This window comes from Malaya genurostris, chromosome 1, assembly GCF_030247185.1.
Source record: "Malaya genurostris strain Urasoe2022 chromosome 1, Malgen_1.1, whole genome shotgun sequence".
Lineage (NCBI taxonomy): Eukaryota > Metazoa > Arthropoda > Insecta > Diptera > Culicidae > Malaya > Malaya genurostris.
Window position 1 is genome coordinate 84,190,344 of NC_080570.1, and position 25,513 is coordinate 84,215,856.

At 36.6% G+C, this 25,513-nt stretch overlaps 1 protein-coding gene across 2 annotated transcripts in view; it reads right to left on the reverse strand.

The window, feature by feature from the left end:
• Positions 1–25,513, reverse strand: part of LOC131440649 (SCY1-like protein 2) — a 375,664-nt gene that overhangs the window by 77,743 nt on the left and 272,408 nt on the right. The window contains exons 10-12 of one of the 2 annotated variants that reach the window (XM_058612120.1): positions 15,706–15,959; positions 8,964–9,190; positions 8,183–8,910 (exon numbers count right to left, since the gene is read on the reverse strand). In XM_058612120.1, the coding sequence (XP_058468103.1) occupies positions 8,183–8,910; positions 8,964–9,190; positions 15,706–15,959 (1,209 nt within the window). The remainder of the gene's footprint in view (positions 1–8,182; positions 8,911–8,963; positions 9,191–15,705; positions 15,960–25,513) is intronic. The other variant, XM_058612119.1, reaches the window with a different exon arrangement.

Consider the following 25,513-nt stretch of genomic DNA (forward strand, 5'->3'; position numbering starts at 1 on the left):
GTGGTTGTGCTGGTTCTCGCTTCCTTGAAAATACAACCAGCTCGGTTTCCTCCGTAGAGAACTCGATACCCATTTGAAGTGCCCATGTTCAGAGATGTCTATCTTCTCTGTGTGACGAAGAGCAAGCAAAATTTCTCCCCTCGCACTGACAACTTCAACGAGAGCTCTTCTCTTTCACATTTATACACCGCTGTTGTGTAAGTGTGCACGCATCATGAGTGCGTTTGTTTATTTCCTTTTACCTCTTCCACTGAATCGCACCAAAGTGCTAGAGCATTAGCTAATAAATTCTCTGAGGAGGATGCAGATACTTTCACAGAGGTGTACACGCCGGTGAGCACTCTGCTGTATGGTTTTCGTAGATGAAGCGTGGACACGCAAAATCAGCAAAATAAAACAATTTATCGTAAAATTTTCGGTTTTCCTTGCAAATTTTTCATAGCAAGGCCAGATCTACTCTCTATTAATTGAAGTTCACAGAAGTGTTCGCTCACAATCACGCGCCAGTGGTCACTTGGGTGTATTTAGACGAGAGCGCGTGTGAGCGATTCATGCGAAGAGAGTGTGTTTCACTCGCGCCAGCTACTTTAACCACAAGCACACACTCAAATGCTGTCTATTCGACACTGAGAAGAAGTGCGCTTTCCTCTTTGTGCGGTGCTTCGTTTTTTTCATCTTTGGTGTGGCAAAAATCTGACTCTAGCGTGTATAACTCTGGTGAAATGCCATCTCTGCCCATGTTGACATGGGCTGTTGTCGATGGTATCTTGTAGTGGTCCTTGGAGATCGGCAGCCTTGGGTACTATAATAGAAACAACGCTGTCGTCGGCAAGTTGTCTTAGCGTGCTGGATGTGTTATTACATTCATCAATGTTGTATATGTAAAAATTGCTTGAGCCCTGAGGAAGACTCATGTAGCTGAATCGTTTTATCGACAAATCGTCGTGCGCAAAATGCATGTGTTTCTTGGACAATATATTATATAAAAAGTTGTTCAAAACTGGTGAAAGACCATGCTGATGCAACTTCTCAGATAGAAGATAATGGAAACTGCAACGCTTTCGTTCTTTTGCCCCTGTGGAACCCAAATTGTGTACTTGAAAGAAATCCATTTGTCTCGACCCAATTTTCTAGACGGAAGAGAATCATTTGCTCCAACAGTTTCCGAATACAGGAAAGCCTAGCAATCGGCCGATACGAATTGTGATCGGAGGCTGGTTTCCCAGGTTTTTGAATAGCGATAACTCTCACTTCTCTCCATTTGTGTGGAACGATATTACCCTCGAGGAACTTGTTTAATAAATTCAACAAGCGTATTTTGGCAGAAACAAGCATATTTTTCAAGAAGTTGAATTTAATTCTGTCTAACCCCGAGGCTCCATTGTTACACGACAACAGCGCAAGTGAGAACTCTACCATCAAAAACGTTGTTTCGTTTGTATTCGAAGTCGCGACGCGGGATATCTTCTGTTGCGGAACAGAATCGGGACATACTTTTTTAGCGAAATCGAATATCCAGCGGTTAGAATATTCCTCACTTTCGTTTGCGTGATTTAGATTGCGCATGCAACCGGCCGTATTCTAAAGAGTACTCATTGCTGTTTCTCTCATTAATCCGTCAACAAATCTTCGCCAGTAACCACGTTTGTTAGCTTTAATTAGACTTTTCATTTGAATTTCTAGCACCGCGTATTTCCGACAATTATCGGTGAAGGCTGAATCTTTTTTCGTTTTCAGCTCTGAGCACTCTTTGTCCCACAATGGATTGGGAGAACGCATACTAGTTTGCGCGCTGGGTACTCGTTTCGTCTGAGCTTGAGCCAAAAATGTGTACTATTCCTCCGGAGGAAGCTCCTGTGATGTTTCTAGTCTCTCAGATATCGAGCTCGCGTAACTATGACAATCAATGTTTCGTGTGAAATCGTACGAAACATTGATTGCTTCCGATGGTCTTACACGGTTGGCGATAGAAACCATAATCGGCAAGTGATCGCTACCGTGAGGAACACAGATTACCTTCCACTTGCATTCTAACTGTAGCGAAGTCGAGCAAAGGGATAAATCCAGCGCACTTGGTTGTGCTGGCGGTCTAGGGTTCCGTGCCATTTCTCCTGTGTTTAGAATTGTCACATTGAAGTTGTCACACAGATCTTGGATTAACGAAGAACGGTTATCATCATATAAGCAGCCCCATCCTGTACCGTGCGAGTTAAAACCAACCGCGGTGAAGAAAGAAGTTCTATGATATCTGCAAGCCGACGAGACTCTGCGAGGAATGTATATGGAAGCTATACATAGATCTTTGCCTTTAATATTAATTTGGCAAGCAATAACTTCAATTCACAGTGTCAAGGGAAGGTTAATACGATAAAATGAATAGCACTTTTTGATCCCTAAAAGTACCCCTTCATAAGAGCTTCTCGATCCAGGCGGATTATGTTGAAATTATGGAAGTCGAGGTTGATGTTAGAAGTTAGCCAAGTTTCACTCAAGGAGAATACAACGAGTGTGTATTAACTGTTTGAAAGAATCAAGTTTTGGGATGATACTTCTGCAATTCCACTGAAGCACAATGATCATATTTTCGATTCTCATTGGTAAATCATTCATCAAAAGATACAATCGCTGCAAAGAGGGACCATTGTTAAGTCAACTTAGAAATGTCCTTACTGTTGGCAGTAGTGCAGTTAGGAGGCTTTTTAGAGGATCAGTAATATTGAAGTCTGTTAATATCCAGTCCACGATATCGAAAAAATTCAATAATCCAGCGTTTGTTTGATGTTCTGGTTGTGATTTGGGATCATTCGGGTTTTTGATGCCAATTGAAGTAACTGGGTACTCCATGTCATCTCTAAGTTTTTTGAAACCAGGAGGTGTTTGCTTCGGTTTTGAGTCAGCACTTTTCTTTTTTATTTGATTATTTTGTGACGAAGGGGACATTCTGGGGCCTTCACGAGGAAGCTTAGGAGAAGCCAGATTTTGTCTTTTCCTGCTTCCTTCAACCTGCGTGTAGGAAGGTCCTTCGCCTGGGTCGTCAGAGGTATCCTCTTCAGCTGGCAAGATTGCAAACGGGTTCTCAGGGTTCGATGGAGTGGATGGGTCACAGTTTGTTGTAACAATAGGGTGCCGTATGCCCTAGCTGTTTGCAGCTTGTACAGTGCATTACCCGCGGTACATACAGATGAACTCCACTCACTACCAAATAATTTGGAAGTGCAGATCCGGCAAAAGTTACACGAAACAAGTCCGATGGGCAAAATTAACCATCTAATAATAATAATAATAATAATAATAATAATTGCTTGCACTCCAAAATTTTCACTAGCTGAAGGTCGGGGTTTTTGAAACGACATACTCCGTCCTTCATCAGGTCTTCGATAGTCAGACTTTCGTCACGAAGCACACCGTCGATCTCCACCACATGAGACGGGACGTACACGCGATACTCCCTCGTAAACAACTCGCTGGTAGCAATCTCGTTTGCTTGCTTCAGATCGGACACAACAACGCGTAACTTATATGGTGAAACCTTGTCAATTGATTTTATTGCCGAGTGATGTTTCGTCAGGTCCCGTGCAATATTCAGGACTCTGAGAGACTTGGACTTGGGTTTGGTCCGGAAGTATACCACCCACGGACCCCCCGAGCCATCGTCTTGGTAAACTTTTAAACGAGAAGGCAATATCTCAGAGGGAGATGGAGGTATCGGAGGGGAAGATGGCGGCATTTCGGATTCAGACTAGGTTTTTATAAGTTCTTCGTTCATTGAAGCTTCGCCTTCCTCCGAGACACCCCCACTGTCATCAATGTTCATATTTTTAGTACGGGAGTGAAAGAGTCTCCTGCACTTGTAATAAGAATGCAAAATAAAAGTGAAAAAGAAAATATATAAATAGAAAAAGTAAAAAGAATAAAATCGAAAAAATACTTAACAGTATGATCCCTCAATCTATTAGGTAAGTTGCTCCTTCACTCCTTCGTTGTGTCTCAGCGTGACCTTGACTCCGGATTGTTCGGTTGCTGCGATGCGGGTAGCAAACAATGGACATATGATACTGTTCGCTGCTGCTCGAGTATAACACAATAGCGTACACTGTCGATACCGATGCGAAGTCAGTGCACAGGCAGAACTGACTTGCGGGGATGATTGCTTTTTATCACTACAGTGTTATGCCTACACTACAGCCTTTGCTGTGAAAGGTACCTTCGTTTTGCCGATGTTGATTGTAAGAAAAACGTGTGTGTTCACTTCGAACATTCGGTTACGAATGACTTTCTTTATTTAAGACGGTTTACAATAATAATAATAATAATAAAAATAATAATAATAATAATAATAATAATAATAATAATAATAATAATATTAATATTAATAATAATAATAATAATAATAATAATAATAATAATAATAATAATAATAATAATAATAATCATAATCATAATAATAATCATAATAATAATAATAATAATAATAATAATAATAATAATAATAATAATAACAATAATAATAATAATAAAAATAATAATAATAATAATAATAATAATAATAATAATAAAAATAATAATAATAATAATAATAATAATAATAATAATAATAATAATAATAATAATAATAATAATAATAATAATAATAATAATAATAATAATAATAATAATAATAATAATAATAATAATAATAATAATAATAATAATAATAATAATAATAATAACAATAATAATAATAATAATAATAATAACAATAATAATAACAATAATAATAATAATAATAATAATAATAATAATAATAATAATAATAATAATAATAATAATAATAATAATAATAATAATAATAATAATAACATTTATTAAATTCAGGATCAGTGACAATTGAAATTAAATATTTATAATGTAATTCAACGTGCAACGGTAACAATTTACAAAAAGGCAAATAAAATTACTAAACTTCTGTTGTTGCTCGCGTTTATCTCCACATTCACTTCTATTACCTCTCCTCTCATCAACGTTCATTGCTTCTTACCTTTGATTGTTCTCTCGCTGTTATTTAATTGTTTCACTGTATGGATTATTAAAAATTCCAAGAAAATCAGCGATGCTCGCGGTAGCATCCCGACCCCCGTAAGACTCCGTGCTTACGCGGTTTTACCAGCATCATTCACTTCCAATACAGCTAGCTTCTCAGCCGGTCCCAGAATCTCGCCTTTTGGTGTGGAAATCACTGCCTGATGAACCCTACCACTATTACCGGTGATAGTCTTCGATACTCCACCTCGAATCCAGTTATTACGTTTCGAATGGTCAGCTATCAGAACCAAATCTTTAACTACCAACGGCTACACGACCTGAAACTACTTAGTTCTTCGAGTTATCGTGGGTAAATATTCCTTGATCCACCGCGTCCAAGGCGAATTTGATTTCACCCTACTTTCAGTGTCGCAGCAGATGTAGTTGGTTCTGCAGGTGGTTGTTTAACGCCAGTAGAACAATCAAGCAGGAAATTGTTTGGGGTTAATGACTCTTGATCAGGTGTATTCATAGAGATGTACGTTAAATGTTGTGAATTAACAATTGCTTGGGATTCAACGAATAAAGTTTTCAATTCTTCGTCATCCAATCGTCGAAGAGTTGAAATTTGTGACATTGCTGCTCTTATAGATAATCCATTCTTTCCCAGCAGCCTCCAATGTGTAGCAATTTAGTCGATGTGCTGGTGAATGTGGCCCACTTGCTCTAGAAGAATCTTTTCGGCTGCAATGTAGTTTGTCGCATAATCGCTGTAAATTTCCAACGGAGCTCCACGGCGACATATGAATCTGCGCTCACTTCGGATGCAGGCGTCAAGTGAATAAGGCGATCCATTGCTTTACCTCTCATTGTCCACGAACCAGAACGGGACCAAAATAATCAAGTCTTGCGTATGAAAATGGTCGGACAAATAACGCCAATCTAGCAGCGGGTACTTCAATATTTAATCTGTACAGCGCTCCCACTCTATGGCCTTCCAGATCATTCGCTCTGCACGCTGTGACTCTTCTGATATTAGACGTCCTCTGAATGTCGCAAAGCCAGCGTGTGCTAGTTTTAGATTGAACGTGCAGTTCAATGTCACTGTTCTTTTGCGCTGTTTGACCGTGATAACGCCGCGGTATTCGAATTTTGCAAGCTTTGGTTTTTACGAATTGTTTGGTTTTGCCTTGACCTGAAATGTTTAGTTTTACTGCCTGGGAATCTTCCTCTTTACGTGTTACATGGTTGGACCACTTCAATATTAATGGCCGAAAGGCCAGGGTTTCCCGAAAACGACGAGCAGTAATATGTTGCTGTGTGAGATTTCCTAAAGAATCACGAGGAGAATTAATAAAGCGACGAGCTGGATCGGGACCAAATTCAACCGTGGTGCATCACGAGTGTGATTTCCTGCATTTGAAACAAGATTCATCTGTCGTGCACACAGGGAACGATTCCCTGCATTGCGATCAAAATTCAAATGTGGTGCATCAAGAGAGCGACACTCGACATTGAAAGCTGAGGCCAGAGTAAATACCAATTATCGGTCATCTATCATCTTTTATGTTGCCTTCGTATCTATGTTCTCACTTTTGCACAAATGACTTTTTGAGCTACTATAGGCTCGCCATTCATCACATCTCTTCGCGGCTATCGGGATAGCATTGAATGATGTCTCTATCGTTACCAGTCAGTTGCACTTGGAACATGCGATGTTTAATAATTCGAGGTTTGTGTTTCCAATTTAAGATTTCTTCATATCGTTCTTTTACAAGAACTAAGATTTTCGAGCAATGAAAATTCTGAAAATTGACGAATGATGAAACTGATCTGCTTACAATCCCAACAATAATAATAATAATAATAATAATAATAATATTAATAATAATAATAATAATAATAATAATAATAATAATAATAATAATAATAATAATAATAATAATAATAATAATAATAATATTAATAATAATAATAATAATAATAATAATAATAATAATAATATAGTGAACCAAATGAACAAAAGCCACCGCAGCCAAAACGAAAGAATACAATTGTTGTTGACTTCAGACAGTGACAAATTCGATCTTTAATACGAGAACTTGAAGGTTTGCTTAAATAGCAAAAGAATCTTAATATTAAAAGTGTGCATTTACTTCAATGCAATAAAACAAATAATGTTGTTTACATCCAGTTTTAGAGAGAGTTGAATGCAATTAAATTATCTAAAGACAATAACAATGTGCACTATGTGGAGCATGAAAACATCAAGTATAACATACCAGTAAATAAATAAATACCAGTGTACATGGTAGATAGTGCTACAAAAGTGCGTGTACATGATCTACCCTCAAGAGTATCCGATCCTTATATTCCCAAAATTGTGTCCCAGTACGGACAGATTCTTTCCATCGAATAGGAAGTGTGAAAGAACTTTTCCCCGGTATTCTTAATGGCGTACGTTTGGTACGTATGCGCTTGGAGAAGGCTATATATTCTTATCTAATTTTTGGACAGAATACAAAGGTTCCGTGAAAATCACTTGTTACGTATGACAATCAGATGGCTACATATCAATATCGCCAAAAAGCAGTTCGCATTGGCAAGCCATGTGATAAACTGGACAAGAAGACATCCACACCAAAGGCAACGGCGCTTCTCCACACCAACCTCAAAAAGTTCCAGTACGTCGGTGACAGTCATCAACGACATTGAAGCATCTTCTTCGACGAAACCATCAGTATCCCCTATAGATCAAAGTACACCAGCTGTAACTAACAACTTACCCAACGTTTGGGCAAAAATAAACGATTATTCCGCTAACAAAAGTGATGCCGAACCAATGTACGAGAGCGTGAATAGCGAACCACTGATCCCCCTTCATTCTCTGCATAGCAATGAAAGCGCGTCTGCTCCAAGGAAGAAAGTAACAACGAAATCCAGCAAAAAAATTTAAACACTTAACATTGTATAACGGCCGGGTTATACTTAAGTGCAAAGAGCCGAATGAAAAAAAAAACATAAAAAGAAAATAAGAATAATAGCAGCGATAATGACAATAATATTAATAATTATGATTAATATTGCTATAATATAATAATAATAGTAATAATAATAATAATAATAATAATAATAACAATAATAATAATAATAATTATGATAATAATAATAATCTGCTTACCGTTTATTTTGCTCATTGTGATCATATTCGAGTCAACTTTGCCAAAAGTCCACAATCCAAAGATATGTTGAGACATCGTTTTTCGTGCTGAGTTCGTGAATATATCGAAAATGAGTGTATGATTCACCCACAAGTAAACATAACTTTCAATCAAAAGCACACTTTGCTTCATATGCTTCTTACCCCGAATTATGTTATTATTCAATCTAATACGACTTGTCAATGCCAACGTTTCAAGATAATTCTCAATGTTAATGAAGTTCAGAAAATCGGTGCTAATTTTGTTAGTGGAAACTGCTACGTGTTTTATCATCAAATGACCAATAATAAATTTCTCAATAAATGGATCAATTTTATAATGAAGACTGCTCTCACTAGATTTAAAATTAACTAAACTGAGTTCATCAACCGTATCTACATACATATAACTTAATTCGATACTTTCAATACGGATATTTCCAGAGATACGGAGTGCGTAAGAGCTTGCATTCTGGTTAAAGATAATATCCAAAACATTGAATTTTTTATTGTAAGCATGAAATTCAGTTATTAATTCAACTTTACAATCAACCAAAGAAATATATTCCATATTTCCGACCGTACTGATTATTGTCGAAAAAGCAGTTGTCGTTATCAATTCATCCATGTGGACAAGACCGACGATGTCTGATTCAAGTATATCTGTATATAAGCACTCTTGGAATGCTTTATGACCAGATACTGTTGCCCTGTAATGTTCTGTTATTAGCAGTCATATTAAAACGAGTACATGTTTACTTACAGAGAGCGCTGTTCAATTGCTTCGGAATGTATGGTGTTTAGAACACCCGAGTATATAGTATATGATTGTATATAGCCTTGAATATACACTACTGAAAAAATAAGTAGCATCCTAAGTGATTTAAAATTACTTTTATCCAAATATTCTTTCGTTGGGTAATAGTTTAGGCCTCTGCATGATAGTTTTATGGTTTCTACATGATTTCTGAATGTGAAACTTTCAATATCCTGAAACAAAAATGGTTTTAAATCACCCTCAATCCTGTGATCTATTGAAAATAGGAGCCAATTGCCATCATGTTCAACACGCTGAACTAAAAAAGCAACAAGAGATTCTTCTTGGTTCAATAGGTATAACAAAAAAACACAAGCTTACAGCCCACAGAAAATCATTCCAGAAAGTTGGGAACACTGCTAAAATTAAGCTTGTTGTGATTTTTAGTCCGTATTATTTGCGTTTTAAAGCTGTTTCTGCGTCGGCATTTCGCTTTACGTTTACGATCAGTGATTGACCTTTTGTCGTCTGAACTAGTACGAAATGTTGAAGGCGCTTCCCTACTGTTGAGATGAGCATGGAGAAAAGGTTTTTTGTTTGTTTCAATTATAGAGGTTCTAACATAAAGGCCATTCACCTCTTTGGACCAGTAAAAACTTTCTGACCCTATGTGCGGGGGTTGGGAATCGAACCCAGGCAGGCTGCGTGAGAGGCGTCGACTTACCTATCACGCTATACCAGTCCCCAACTGCAGCCAAGATATCCCGGCATCGATTCAGTTGTCTGTCGTGAATACTTCGGTCCCATGTTTCATATGACATGTTCTGGTGTCTCCCGTGCTTTTTTGAGCTATTTCACTTCGCATCGTAAAAATCTCTTTTGAATGTGTGATGACTGTGCGAATTTATTCGAAAATTTGCATCTCCGATCCAAATCTGATCAAACCGGGTTGTAACAAACAGTCGCATGTTTCATATGACATGTTCTGGTGTCTCTCGTGCATTTTTGAGCTATTTCACTTCAGCATTCACTAAAAATCTCTCTTGAAATGTGTGATGACTGTGCGAGTTTATTTGAGAATTTGTGTTATAACTGCGAAACACCGACATTATTTTCTGATGCCAAAAGTTTTGAATTTGCATAAAACGTCGAGATTTAGTGTCATATCGAAAAAAATTTTTGAAAATTTTATTTTCGAGATAACCCTAAGTCTCGACTTTTCATGCAATTCTAAAACTTTTGACATCAAATTTTTTTTTTCAATTCGGTAATTCCATGTTTCATTTATCCTCATAAACGTACGCGAGAAATTCCGTTGAAGCGCCAACATTTCTGCTTTCAAACGGTTTATGGTGAATAACATTTCGGGATGTTATAGTACCCGTCGTATCACTGATGTTGACTGTAGAAATTTACAAAAACTTCACGAGACTTCCATTTGAAGAATGATTTTATCTTGGGCTAAGCGTATGACAACCACCATTCTATCCATGAACGAAAATTTCTGCACTGTCGGGTCCAGTACTGCTACTTGTACTGAAATTCTACCACATTTTCATCAGTCAATAGATGGGACTACAGTGACCAAAACTCGTCCTAGTGAAGGAAGGCAAAGTCAAAGTGATCAGTGAAAGAGCACACGTGCGTTTGTGCTGTTCGCAGGTTATCACGAAGTTCTTTGCTGACATCGATTTTTAACACTCACTATCCTTTTCGGGTAGTTACGATTTTTGGGCTCGAAAAATTGTGACGATTGAATCAGTCAAATGGGCAGTTGAGAGTTTTGCTCCGTACAAGTCTTCTGGAAAGGATGCAGCTTTCCCAGTGTTACTGCAGAAAAGGTATGAACATTTCAAACATGTTTTGAAGAAAATACTTACTTTTAGTCTTGCGACAGGATATATTCCAAGAGCTTAGCAGGAAATAATTGTCAAATTTATTCTTTGTTCATCGCTTCGGCAAGCAGAGATTATAAAGATGAGTGTCTGTTGGTGTCCTCAAGTTGTTGTATTATCCCCACTTTTATGGAACCTAGTCGCTTATAATTTGTTAAGGAAACTTAATAACCTGGGATTTCCGACTTATGGTTTTGCCGACGATTATCATATATTCCTGACCGGTTTAAGAATTAACACTCTCTTTAATTTAATGCAGCAAGCCCTGCGATCGGTTGAGCAATGGTGTTGTCTTGTCAGGATGGATTATCTGTAAATCCGGGCAAAACATCAATGGTGCTTTTCACTCATCGTAGGATAATCACAGGAGCTTGTCCGTTACAGTTCTTCGGTTTAGAGGTCACTGTGGTTGATCAAGTTAAATACGTCGGGGTTATTCTTGATTCAAAACTGAATTGGTCTTCTCACATTGACTTCAGGATTAAAAAAGTTTGCATGACTTTCGGTCAATGCAGATGAGCTTCTGAAAAATCAAACCCAGATACATTTATTGGATCTACACAGCTATTGTTAGACCAAATTTAGTATATGAATGTCTTGTATGGTGGCAGAAAGAAGAAGTCGCGACAGTTCAGTCAAAGCTAAATCATCTCCAAAGGATGGTGCTAATGACGATGACAGGAGCATTCACGACAACTCCTACTGCTGCTCTAGAGGCGCTACTGTTAAACCAACTACATGTGTTCCTAAACAAGAAGCATTATTTTGTGCATACCGTCTTAAGGTTACAGAGTTTTGGAACAGTAACCCTTTAGATTGTGCTACTAGCCACACTCACTTGTGGTATCAAATGGTTACATGGGATGAGTATTTACTCGCTCCTAGTGACCTAACTCTCACATGCAGTTTTCCTTTCAAAACATTCAATGTGAGCTATCCTATTCGTGAGGAATGGTTGTCTGGTTGTTTGGAACGACAGCTAACATAGTTTGTTATATGGACGGTTCTCTGTTGAATGGTCGTGCTGGTGCTGGTGTCTATTGTCGTGAAATGAGGCTAGATCAGTCTCATTCACTTGGTAGATACTGTACTGTGTTCCAAGCAGAAATCTACGCGATTCTGTGTGGAATACAATCGGCACTTCAGCAGAGGATCTGTGGTAAACGAATTTATTTTTGTTCCGACTGTCAGGCAGCCTTAAAAGCACTCAGTTCCAATGATTTACGGTCGAATCTAGTGATCGAATGTCGAACTCAGAGAGAGCTCAGCATTTCAAATGCTATTTCCTTTATATGGGTACCCAGTCATTCTGGTATTACTGGAAATGAATGGGCTGATAACCCGGCGAACGATCAAAATTAGGTTAAAACCGGGTATAAATAAACGATATAAAAAAATGGGCTGTTGAGTTGGCAAGAACTGGTGCAACGAATGATTTCGTTGGTCCTGACCCAAGTAACAATTTTAATATTAATAAATACTTGTAGCTGTCTTCAATGCTACATAATAAATCTTGCATTAAAACTTTAAGCTCCACAAAAGCCTACTGAAATCCTCTATAAGAGCATGTTCCTGCCAAGTGGACCATTCTTCATAAGGTTCATAAAGCAAATTGAAGAATTAGCATAAACCTGCGTTAAAACTCCAAATTCAAGAAAATCTTGAAACCAGCTTTACGATCAACATTTAATTTATTCGGATGGAATGAATTCCGCTATGAATAAATTGTTTTGATAATATTTTTCATGGCTATGTGTGTGTCATGTCTGCTTTGAATGCAACCAGTAAGAATATATTAGATTTTATTTACAAGTTTGAGGTTTTTCCGAACGTAAAAACTTCATGCGCTTTTATTTTTATCGTGAATGTTTGGATAAAAATAAGAATAATAACTAATCGCCTTGAAATAAATGAAGTTTTTGCGAAAATCTCCATGATTTTTGAAAATTATTTTTTGTGATTCTTCGTCCTTTTTGTAAAAAACTATTTCGTGGCATTAAAACTTGTGCATACGTTCTGAAAATGAATCATTAAAGCCCATCATTTTTATTCATTTTTGCATTTCGAAGTATATTTGATGTCAATGAATGCTACGGTATAGGACATCATAATGGCGGCCATGAAATTTTCTTTAATGCAAATTACGCTTAACCCAAGAAGCAATAAATCAAAATTTGTCATAAATGTACTTTAGAAGCCTCAAATTTGCTCTGAGTGAAACAGTCATCCAATGAACACGCACACACACAAAACTAGATTTATGAAAGAAATTAACTGACAATAATGTTTTAAAGAAAATGTTTGAAAGCAATATTAAGAGCGTTTGCATGGTTTTATTCTAGTACACATTGTTTTATTTTTAGTCCAGTTGTAAGTCTGGGTAAAAAGTTTTATAGAAGCTTTAAAAACTATGATAATGCTTGTGAAAAGAGACATTTATTATAGTCGTCATAAAACAGTTTTAAAAAATCAATTACAAAACTTCTATAAACTACAGTCAAAACCATTAGGCATTCGAATTGTTACTTGGGGAACCAGCTTTACCACTTTCAACTAGTTGGATAAAGCACAAGATTCGTTCTTGGGCTGCATCCAAACGTGCCAGCTACTGGCGCAGCTTGCAAACTTGCGCTCAGACAAAAGCCTTTTTACCAGATTTAAATCTGAAAATGTCAAAGCATTTCTCCAAGCATCATTGCAGTATTCTGGTCAGAGCTCTGACTGGACATTGCAAACTCAATTATCACATGGCTACTATTCAACGTGCTGAGTATTATTCGTGTGATTTGTGTTAATAAGATTATGGTACTTCATATCATCTGATATGTAACTGTCCCTCATTGATGCAACTGCGTATCCGGGTTTTTCTCACCCAATGTGGTAAGGAGCTATAGTCAGAAGGGTTCATCGTTCTTCCTGGAGTGAATGAATTCTTCCTGTATTCACCATAAATAGGGTTTAGCAGATTGTTTGGCATCCTTAATGGGGTACCGAATTTACTTCTGCTCGTACATACTGCAGAATGGTGGCGCTTTTGTAAAATCTCTAAATCCTCTCGAGGGTTGGAGGTTTTATTAACTGTGCATCGTTCATCAGAAAGAACGCACATAGTAACAAACCTAAATAGGTTTTACAGCAGACTGTTCGGGACCTCGTAGAGGTTCAGAATTTACTTCTGCTTCCCCAGCAGATTGTTCAGCATCCCTTAGGGGTGCAGAATTCACTTCTGCTTTTTTGTGTTTTTGTTTCATCGATTTTTCCCATCCGCCTAGTCCAAACCTTACCATTTCCTTTCAATCCTTCCCTCTTATATATCGGGAAAGTGATGCAAAAAACAAATTGATAGCAAAGCACAAATCTCCAAATATCAAGGGGAACGTGCCATTTGAGCCAAGTTGTTCTGATTCCTGATAGAGTAGAAGTTTTTCTAGTCCCCAACGTTTCTGTTTGATTTTTTTCTAATTCTTTAATTGTTGGTGGTTGTTCAAAGTGAAAAAATACGATTTTTCACGAAAAAATCCACCCTTTTGTAGCTATGAAACCTCCCCAAAGTAACAAACAACAAAAAGGAAAACATTGGGGTCTGGTTTTTCATGTGTAGATAGTGTGTGCCAAATTTTATAAAAATTGGTGCAGTAGTTTTTGAATAACGATGGACACGGACTTTCAAAACCTGCTTATTAGAAAAATGCGCTTTAAGATATAGGGTCTTACATTTTCAAAAGATAGGGTCTTCAAAAGATCACTTTTTTATAATTGTTTATAAAGAAACATTGCAAGAATGTTTTGTCAAGTTTTGAAGTCAATCGAAGTAGAAATCTTGGGCCTGTGCGCCGAGCTCTTACTTCTTCGCAGTATGAGATAAGAAAAGATAAAGATGCATAACTTCCAGAGTTTCGTTCCGAAAGGCTTGAAAATTTCACAAAATATTTTTGAAATGTTTTACTATAAGAAAATACAAAAAAAAATGATTTTTCAAATGTTTTTGACCCTACCCGCCCCTTGCAAAAGATACTTTTGAGGCCCAATGAAATAATCGACATATGACACCAGTAGGTTTTTGCTAGTTGCGGTGGTTGCACTGACTTACCATACATCATTCACAATCTCGAAGGCTTTTCATTTTACAAATTATGACATATTTCACAAGATAATTTTCTTATTAACGGCATTTCCTTTGATAACCCGGTATGATCGTTAATGGGCAATTCCGTGTTCGTCAAATAGGCGTACGAAAAAATTACGAAAAAGATGGCCAGTGTTGTCGGAATGAAGTGCCAACGCTGTCTAGTCGTTGTAAGAGTGAGTGAGTATTTGGATTTATAGCATTCTCTGATCGAGGAACAATATTTTTCCAAAAAAATGCGTTGAACAATTGCATCGAACAAATCTTTTAAAGTAACTTTCATATAAACAATGTAACTTTTGATAGAAGAGAGATGGAGTAAAAGTACATTTTCATGAATTACCGGAATCATTCTTAAATAACCCGAATGTATTAACCAAATCTTGGGCTTGATGGTGAAAATAATTTACTGTAACTATTTGAATGACATGTCAGACACCTCACACCACTAAGTGAATTTTGCGATAAAGGTAACGTAAATTCTTCTTTAGCGCAGGAAGGTGTGTCACCCCAAATACAATTAGGCTTCTAATTAAAGGCACAAACGTAACATAACATGCCCTTGTATTATTGTTTAATTTACAAACTGTTCTAGGATTTTTACAAAAATAAATAAATAAAATGTCTGATTTGTCAATTGATGATCAATTCAATTCAATCAATTTTAGATTTATCGCTGAGAAAAGGGCATTTTATTTATTAGATATGGTAATTAATTAAAACTTACCTGAGTTTGAAGTTTAGCAATGAAATATTTATGAATTTCAAAATCTACCAATTGCCTCATTATCTCAATGTATATTTTTGAATTATGTTTAATGCACATTCTTTTAATTTTTAGGGATCCTCTCAATAATACCAATCCATTATATAGTTGCGAATAATCTTCGAACTCGGATCCCAGCACGTGTTTGGCGAAATGCTGACCTTTCGCTAATAATTCGAAAGTCTCTGTTACTACAAAAGTTGATAAGTGCAAGGCTATAAACGAAAAAAAAAATTGAAATGGACAATCAAATTAGTGAATACTACTATTCAAAGCTGTTTCTATAAAAAAAAAACTAGGCTAACAGAGGTATTTTAGCCCACTTTAGGAGCAGTTGCAAAATATTGTGCAAATAGTGTATTCATTCAATACAATATGGTCAAATTTCAAACAGAGATTACTAATACACATATTTTCTATTATATGAAGCATGTTGTAACATAATACTATCGAGATTGTGTTCGTAATTATCGATTCCAAATATCATGTTTTTTGTTTGTTTCCGCCATCCCAATTATATTTTGGCCCATGACGAAAATATATTTTGGCCAGTGAAAATATGGGCCATCTTTATTTTCGTCCTTTTTTAAAATGCTCTTTATACTTGAAATAAGTCAATCAAGTTACTTTGAAATTAACCTGTGGCTTCCCGAAAGTCGTACCTATATCTTTACGTCTACAATAATTGTATTACGGGATAATTTCTTCTTCCGTTCCATATTCTAGTATTGTTTAGAAAACGATAAATCTACGTTTCTGGTAACCTTATTGATTATTTCCATTATGGTCGAGCCCGATTTGAAACCATAATGGCCTGCATTAAAGGCTATTTATAGATGTTATACAACAAGCCATATGTTTTACATGAATCTATCTACATAAATTCTGATTGAATAGAATATGCACTTTATAAATTGTCCCAAAATATGTTGTGTGATTATCTAATAGTTGTAATAGGGAGGTGCTAATGAGTTTTATTGAGTCTGAAAATTCCATTCGCTATATGAAATTCTTATGAAAATAACTTTAGGAAAAATTTTATGTTTTATATGATTATCTTATATGTTTGACATGATATTGATACACCATGTAATTTTCATTGGAATTTCCAATAGTGGAAATATATTAGAATATCATATAATGTGAAAATGAGCATTTAGCTCAGTGTAGGTCATCCTTAAGAAAACGAAGTGTGTTCACTATTATATATACTTCCAGCACCGGAACCCAAGAACAGGTATAATGAAAGTCGGTTTTGCAATCTCTGAAAAAAGGGAGTGAGATCCATTTTGAGCATATAACTATTTTGCTCCCGTCGTTAATCGAGAACCGAGAACCAGGAAAGCCGGAATCGGTATGTTTAGTTGCCTACTGATAATGGATATCGATTGGTATAGTTATTAGTTCAGTTTAGAAAAAAATGCGTCTTTTGTTTCGCCGGTGTACAATATTTAATACACTTTATCCTATAACTCTGGAACCGGAAGTCGGATCTGGATGAAATTCAGAAATACCGTATGGGACCGTAAGAATTTTCATTTGAATTTAAGTTTGTGGAAATCGGTCAAACTATCACGGAGAGAAGTAAGTGAGATTTTGGAATATATGAGCACTATTTCTGGTGCTTCCGGAACCGAAGATCTGGAACCAAAATAGTCGGAATCGGTTTCTTTAGTTGGCTACTGATAATGGATATTAATTTGTGTAGTTTGAGTAGAATTTAGAAAAATGACGGTGTACAATACACACTTTACCCTATAACTCCGGAACCGGAAGTCGTATCCGGATAAAATTTGATAGAATTATATGGGGTAGTACGACCTTCCATTTGAACCAACGCATGTGAAAATGGGATGAGCTTCCTTTGAGAAAATTTAAGAAAAATAAAGTGTGGAGTGAAATCTTGCTCTAACATTGACGACCGCGAATATTGCGACAAGGCTTATTACGCTACTTGCATTGAAGTACAATGACATCAGGTACATTTAATCTTGGCATTTATGGTGCCAGTTTGTGCTGACTGCCAGCATTTAATAAGAACAGAAGCAGAGACCCTGAAGCTTCTACACCAACAGAAGCATCTTTTAACCTACACCAAAACACAAACGGAGGCATTCCACCGGACCGCATCTGACGTTGAAAGCCACTATTTTGAAATTTTCGATAGTGTTGAGCGCTTAGTCATTGACGTAAAGAAGACATTACTTAATATCAGAAAAAATGACAATATCATTTGCAGCAACCTAGGTCAGCGTATACAGTCATGCGAGGCCTCTCTGCATACAGCCATAAGCGACGTCTGCAAATCGAACAAATCCAACAACAAAATTAGGAATGAAATGAGTGAGCGTCTTTCTCTCCTCAAAAAAAGGCGGGTGGGAAATGTCAGAGACATAACTGGATGTCGTGAATACGAAAACAACTGACATGTTCCTTAACACTTCCGAATATCAATTAGTTGATCAATTGTATGAATTATGCAAGCTTTTTCCATATTTTTCGCAATAACAAAGAAGGCTTCACTTGATCTCGATTACTGTGAATTTCACACAGCGAAAAGTGCACAAATCTAACCAAACTGTTCTAGATTTGCACTAAACTGAGGATATTTCCTTTCGATTTGCGAACAAAAAATCCTAATAGTTCTTCAGAAAACTTTTAGAGCCATTAGAACGGGTGATTTGGTGTGATGCTCTCCACCGTTGCTTTTTTATCCATGCAAATGACTGGCAGCTGTGACGTAATCGCTCTTGTCGGAAGGGAAACTAGCTTTGCAAACGGCACAAAATACATCTGCTCGCATTGGCGATAGAATCCAAACTGATCCAATTTTTGTTAGGAGCTTTCTTTTACGTGATTTCGTTTGTATCTTTTTCACTAATGGGCGGTCCTACCGGCTATAAAAATAGCCGCATACAGAATTTTAATGTCGATTATTTCATTTCGGATTTGCATAATTTATTGAAAGAAACTATCAATATGCTGTAGGGATTCGTTTCTAGCATTCAGAAAGACCAAATTGAGGAACTCACTACGATTTTCACCACTTTTCGGAACATTTTTCTCGAACGATTTGTTGTACAGCAGCAGATATTTTGTTCTCTTCCTTAGAACGCGTTCTGATTGGCTGGTGTTGACATGGGTCAAATGAGATAGGTTTTTCAATAGTGTACTATTGAAATACTTCAATGCTTTTGCTATACACGTTTAAGTTGATAAATTTCGATTCTATTGGTAGTTAGATTGTATAAATCCTTCCACAGATCACTGAGCTATGAGCTTTCAAAATACGAGAAAGGCAAACGCGCCTTCTGAATTATCCTCTTTGATACTCGTTTATACCAAACATTTCAGAAAAGTTTAATTTTGAACTATTTGAGATTATGTCACACAACTGGAAATTTTATCATAAAATTGTGATCATATTTCCGATGGCATGTAGCAAAAATTATGTTGATTCGTTAGATACAACAAGAGATATTCAGGATCAAAAACTTATCACTCTCTCAGAGGGTAAATTTTGAAAAGGCACCCCATAGTAAAGTAAGTCGTATTCACGACAAAAAATGTATGCTTCCTTCAAAAATTGTCGAAACCCCCACCGCTGCATTCAATCCTATCTTGAAAGAATTGAGAGATGAAGTCAAATCAATCTCGATGTCAATCTCGAATATCGTCGCCGAAAACGTGGAAAACACTAACACTAGTTTCAGTCAAAAACTCTAGCTGAAGAATTAGAAGCAAACGAACCACCAAAGCCAATAGAAAAAAAACCCTTCTTAATCGAACTGAGTCGAATGGTATATAATGCTATGGGTCTCCGATGCTCCGTTCGAAAGTCGGGTTTTCCAGCAATTCTAATACCTTTGTATAGAGAAAGGCAAAAAGACAATCAACTCAACTCAACTGCACTGGCGCAATTTCGTTCGACAGTACGAATGACAGTCAATTCGAACTGGACCCCATGCGGTCACCTATTGTGCGACTGACTGAACAGTCTTCAGATGGCAGCGGTCGGTTTTTGAAAGCTAGACTTCGCGACCCAAAAATTTTCAACATTGTGCGATTATATCTAGCATAAATGAAGGACCAATCATCCAACGTGTGCATCGAAGGACAAACTCCAACAAGTATAAAAATGCTGCTCGTCTCCGAAGGACTTCCAGTATCACCTGAACATCTTACAAACAAGAAAAAAGTGACGAAACCTTTTTCTGCATGATACAATGCTGACTGGATTACTGCATTGTCTATTTTTATATCATTAGGAAGGTAAACGTTGCCATTGTCTTGAGAAGTTTAATGTTTCTCGTCGAATTTTCAGTCAGTGTGATCTGCGGCGGACTTAATTTCCTTATTTGCATGGCAAGTGTTTTTTGTGGGAGAACTAATTTATGATTGCTCACGTCAATAAGAGCTTCTAAATCCGAGAGTGTTTCATAGCCAATGATACCGTCGAAAAATGTATGAAAATTTAAAAGGTAAAAATGAATACCGATTGATTCTTCGGCTTCTACTTCCTCTTCGGTGTCGCTTATATCTAACTCGTTGTTTTCCTGCTCGGCATCGTGATTGTAAATACTGTTAGAACGCAATGATGGGTCTATTTCCATTGGTGTCGTTTTTTGCCTGTCTGATGAATTTTTGTGCCGGGTTGAAGATTGTGCTTCCGGGTATTTGTTGTACTACTTATTTAAGCCTTTTAAAATTTTTGTTGGAATTAGGTTGTTTCTCTAACGCTGCTTGGGTGTGTGTTTTAGTTTTCTCTGCATTTTGGAATCTACACAAGAATGCATAGGCATCCTCTAAATCACTTGGTTGAGCAGTTTGAGCATATCCGAAATATGGTTTACTGAGTCCATTTATAAAAGCAGCCAAACATTCTTGTTCTAGAAACTGGTTTATTGCTTCCCAGTGTGCCAAGTAGATTTGATTTTGCTTCGCTAAAGATTTCATGTTAACCATAATTTCTTTCGTGCGTTTGTAATAAATGCGTAAAGATTCGGACATTTTCAATGACCAGAGTTGTGTTTGGTAAGTCGCAATGTTATTGCGATCACCATAGGCATTGTGTAACATGTCTGCTACCTCCTCGAAGGTAGTAGGGTTTCCATTTACACATATCATGTCTCGGGTTTTGCCTTCGACTTTATTTATCACCGCCTGTTCGTACACGGCAAATAGATCCGGTGCTACGTGTGGTCGGTATAAATTTAAAGCTCTTCTGGCTGTGTCTAACCAATGAGTCAATTGTTTTTTATTCCCGTCGAATGATGGAATCATCCGAATTGGATCAGGAATTCCAAAGAAGTCAGTGCGGCGTTCCTCCATTGCAGGAGCTTGCAGTTGTTGTTGTTGCAGTTGTTGCTGCTGCTGTTGTAAAGTGCTATTATCCATTTGGAGAGCACCAATTCTTTGTTCCAAGCTTTAAATTTGGTCAAAGATGGCTTGCAAATCAATGTTTTCCATTTCAGAGAACTTTAAGATTCTTACTTCTGAAATTGGATTAAATTTGGGCATAAAATTGTAGTAAAAGAAAGGGAGAGATTACTCACGGTTCCTCGTTCTTGAAAGATTTAAATCCACCGCTTTAGTGTTGAGATCCTCCAATTGATTGACACGAATCGCCTACGGGGTGAGGGATGGCTTGCGATGCTTTTCGATGAAACTTCTCCGCCGGTCAGCCAACGTTGCGGGTTGAACACTAGTTTGTTAGTTTGAATTAATAGTAAACTTTCACTTCACTAGTTAGAGTTTCTTCACTAAATCCTACGATTTAGTGAAGAAACTCTAACTAGTGAAGTGAAAGTTTACTATTAGTTCAAACTAACAAACTAGTGTGCAACCCGCAACGTTGGCTGACCGGGCCGTACGAATGTATTTTTAAAAAACGTTACACTTTAATTTACATGAGGTTCTTACGACTGAACTGTTTCACTTCTCAAATCGAACTGACTATCTTGTCCTGCCTGAATGTTCGTTAGATCTGACTACCGGCGGCGTAGTGGTTTTGGCTGATGCAATTATTAATGGTTCCTGGCTTATGCAACCACGGTGGCCGGATGTCTGCTGCGATGTCAGCGGTTCAATAATTGGTAACAGGGTGGTTGACATCTCCACGCGTTGGATACACTGGCGTCTTACTGCTGGCGCGTACTTTGCTGAGGTTTGTGCGTACGGGCCATATGCTATTCGGGTTCGTCCATAACTATATATCTGCAAACTATCTATCAGAACATGACATTTCGACAGCACTGAAAAACTTAGACGCCTCAAAAGGGCCTGGACCTGACAGTATACCACCAATATTCCTAAAAAAAACTTACTGAAGAACTCACACTACCACTACAATTACTTTTTAACTTATCACTTAATAAATGTACTTTTCCTAAAGCATGGAAATCTTCTTTTCTAGTACCAATATTCAAATATGGCTCAAAATCTAACATTCGAAACTACCGTGGAATAGCTATTATCCCTTGCATTCCAAAATTATTTCAAAAAATTGTAAACGAAAAAGTTGTTGAAAAAGTTTTTCGTTTACAATTTTTTCAACTAGTATGGCTTTTTCAAATTAAAAAAAATTTAAACGACGTCGTAATATTCCAGAACGATATTAACGAATTGGTGCTGCAAAAGTATACTCCAACTCAATGTAAGAAACCCTTCTTAATCCACCTAGTGGTGTGATAATGCCTTTCTATTTCTTCAAAGCAGTCTCATGAATTTTTTATCATTTTATGAAATAATTTCAGACACTAATTTTGGCTCATTTATGACACCAATTAATTCAGATTAATTCGAGTGGCTCACAAAAGCATGCTTCAGTGTTTATGTCACATACTTGGTATCGTTGTTCCAATCAAGCGCTCATGAAAATATATTTCATATTTTTATTATATAATTTCGGAGTTCACAAAAGCATGCTCCAGTGTTTATGTCACACAGTCAGCGTCATTTTTCCAAACTAGTGCTTGACATTTGCGTTGCCTATTTGTATGAAAAGAGTGATGCTAATCTAAAAAAAAACCCTTCTTAGTCCACTTAGTGGAATTTTCATATATCTTGAAAAATCACCATGAGGTGTACATGAAATTTTCGAAATCGAAAAAAAATGTTTGATGCCAAAAGTCTTAGAATTGCATGAAACTTCAAGATTTAGTGTTATCTCGAAATTATTTTTTGTCGTGAATACGACTTACTTTACTATGGGGCGCCTTTTCAGAATTTACCCTGTACAAGAATGGGCAGAACTTTCTCGCGAATATCTCTTGATGTACTTACCCCACCGACATATTTTTTTCTACAAGCTATCGCAAATATGATCAGGAATTTGTGATAAAATGTTTAACGAGATAACCATAAACAACTGAAAAACAAAGTATTCTAAAACGTTTGGAAATAATGAGGAAAACTCATCACGATTGCTTGCCTTTTTCGCACCCGGACGACGGTTTTGAGGCAGTTCTCCCATCAATATCAGTAAGAATAAACCAAGTATAAAGCGTGAAACGCTCAGGTCATGCTCTAATTTGGACTTCGGTCGTCAGGAGGAGCAGTCGGCAATGAAAGCAGACCTTTTGCTTCAAACGCTCAGGTCGCAGAGCAAGTTTCCCTTCAAAGAAGATCGATTGCATCATCCTTTGCATTGTAGCAAAATACAACGAAAAATGGACAAAAATAGGGACCATTATGTAAAATCAGCCCTTCTAATGGTTAAAAATTGCAAATCGAACATTAAGGTGAAATGTAGCGTCATAAAATGCGCGCAAAATTTTATCCGCTTCAGTTGAACGAACCGTCGCACAAAGCGTACCAAGAAAAACGGCCAAATAGAAACAAGAACTTTTTTCAATGATTGAGCGCAGTGGGTTTACCTCTCGTTATATTGGCTTGTAAAAAAGACGGGACGTAATGGATTTTAGAATTCTTCACACTTTGAATATATGCTGATTCAATCATCATTGTTAGTGATTACTCTTACACTAGAGCTATAAATCATGAGTAATTATGAATGATTAACATGAGGTTATATGTATATGTATTGACTAACTTGCTAACCATGTATATGCCTGATTTTAGTAGCAAGCATAGATTCTCCTTCAAAAGAACGGTTGAAGACAAGAGAACATTCAAGTATTTTCGATATCTTTGCCAGTCGTTCACCAGGCCCTTCCCGCCGATGAGATAGAATTTACGTAAAAGTATTCACCATTAACTTTTTTTCGGAAGCGACTTTCGGAATTATATAGCGTGATGAGTCTAGAAATGTCTGTTTCAACGATAACGAACCGAAGACCAAACAGCCTCTGGCCTCCGGTGCCAGAAATCATCAATAGTTTAATAATTTCTTAGATTACATTATTGGAATACATTCCAATTATAACTAATAGTTCATCATACCATGCAGTTAAAATTATTTAGTGAATCTTTTCTCAAGCACATATTTGGGGCACGAAATTGAATATAAAGTTATTTCGTAGTCCCTTATTATTCAATCGAATATTGAAAGCAAAATCAAGCGTTGATTCATTGTATTCATAATAATTGAAAAACCAATGAATTCCAATAAGTTTTCCATGCTGACTGGCTCGAAGCTGGCCCTCAATGTTTATCACATTGTTTGTATAAATGACAGCTACTTAGAAAATAAACGATTTCTTACAATACTCATTTTATTGTATTCAAGTCGTTTTTATTTCAACACAAAACCCAATGCTGCATAAATTCGCGTCATTATTTTATATCTATTTTTTGCTCACGATATAATGCCACCGTGCCCACCGTGCATTTCTCACACCACCTCAATACGAAACAGCAGCGCGCAAGCAATAAAAAAAATGGAGAAAAGTTTATGAAAACTTTTTCAATTTTCGGTTGTTTTCGCTAAAATTTTATAATTTTGAGTTGCATTTTCAGATTCTTTGTGAAATTCTGCTACAAATACTACTTTTCAGTTCTAAAATCATCCCCGTGGGACGGAACAGTGACCGTTTATACATTTCAAAAACCAATTACGGCTCGGCAAAGCAAAATTTCAAAATTCTAAGAATACTTAGTTATGATAAATCTGATTTCGAAAACTTAAGTGTTTTTGGTTTTTCGAAAATCGGTCTAGTTTTTGAATAATTGATCAAAAACGCGATTTTCGCATTCCACTACATTTCACCTTAATACCATCAGTGTATTGCAAATCTAGGATAATTTGATTAGCTTTGTGCAATTTTTACAGTGTATACCCAAAGAATTATTCGAAAGAATCACCATTATTTTACCTTAAAGAACTATACTGGGTATTTTGTAATATTTATTGAATGTTTAATGTCAGAATATTTAATGTAACTAGTATGTACTTTAGTTTAGGAGTATCGTTTCGAATTCTAGCAGTGAAAAATGAGAAAACTTGCACAATTCACACCATCGATTAACTAATTGATATTCGGAAGTATAAAGTGTCAGTTTTATTCGTATTCACGACATCCAGTTATGTCGCTGGCATTACGCACCCGCACTTCTTTTTGAAAATATCGACTTTCTGGGACGTCAAAATCGTCGATTTAAAAAAAAAAATTTTTTTTGGATGACACTAAATCTCGACGTTTCATACAATTTTAAGATTTTTGGAAACAAACATTTTTTTTCGATTTCGAAAATTTCATGTACACCTCATGGTGATTTTTCAAGATATATGAAAATTCCACTAAGTGGACTAAGAAGGGTTTTTTTTAGATTAGCATCACTCTTTTCATACAAATAGGCAACGCAAATG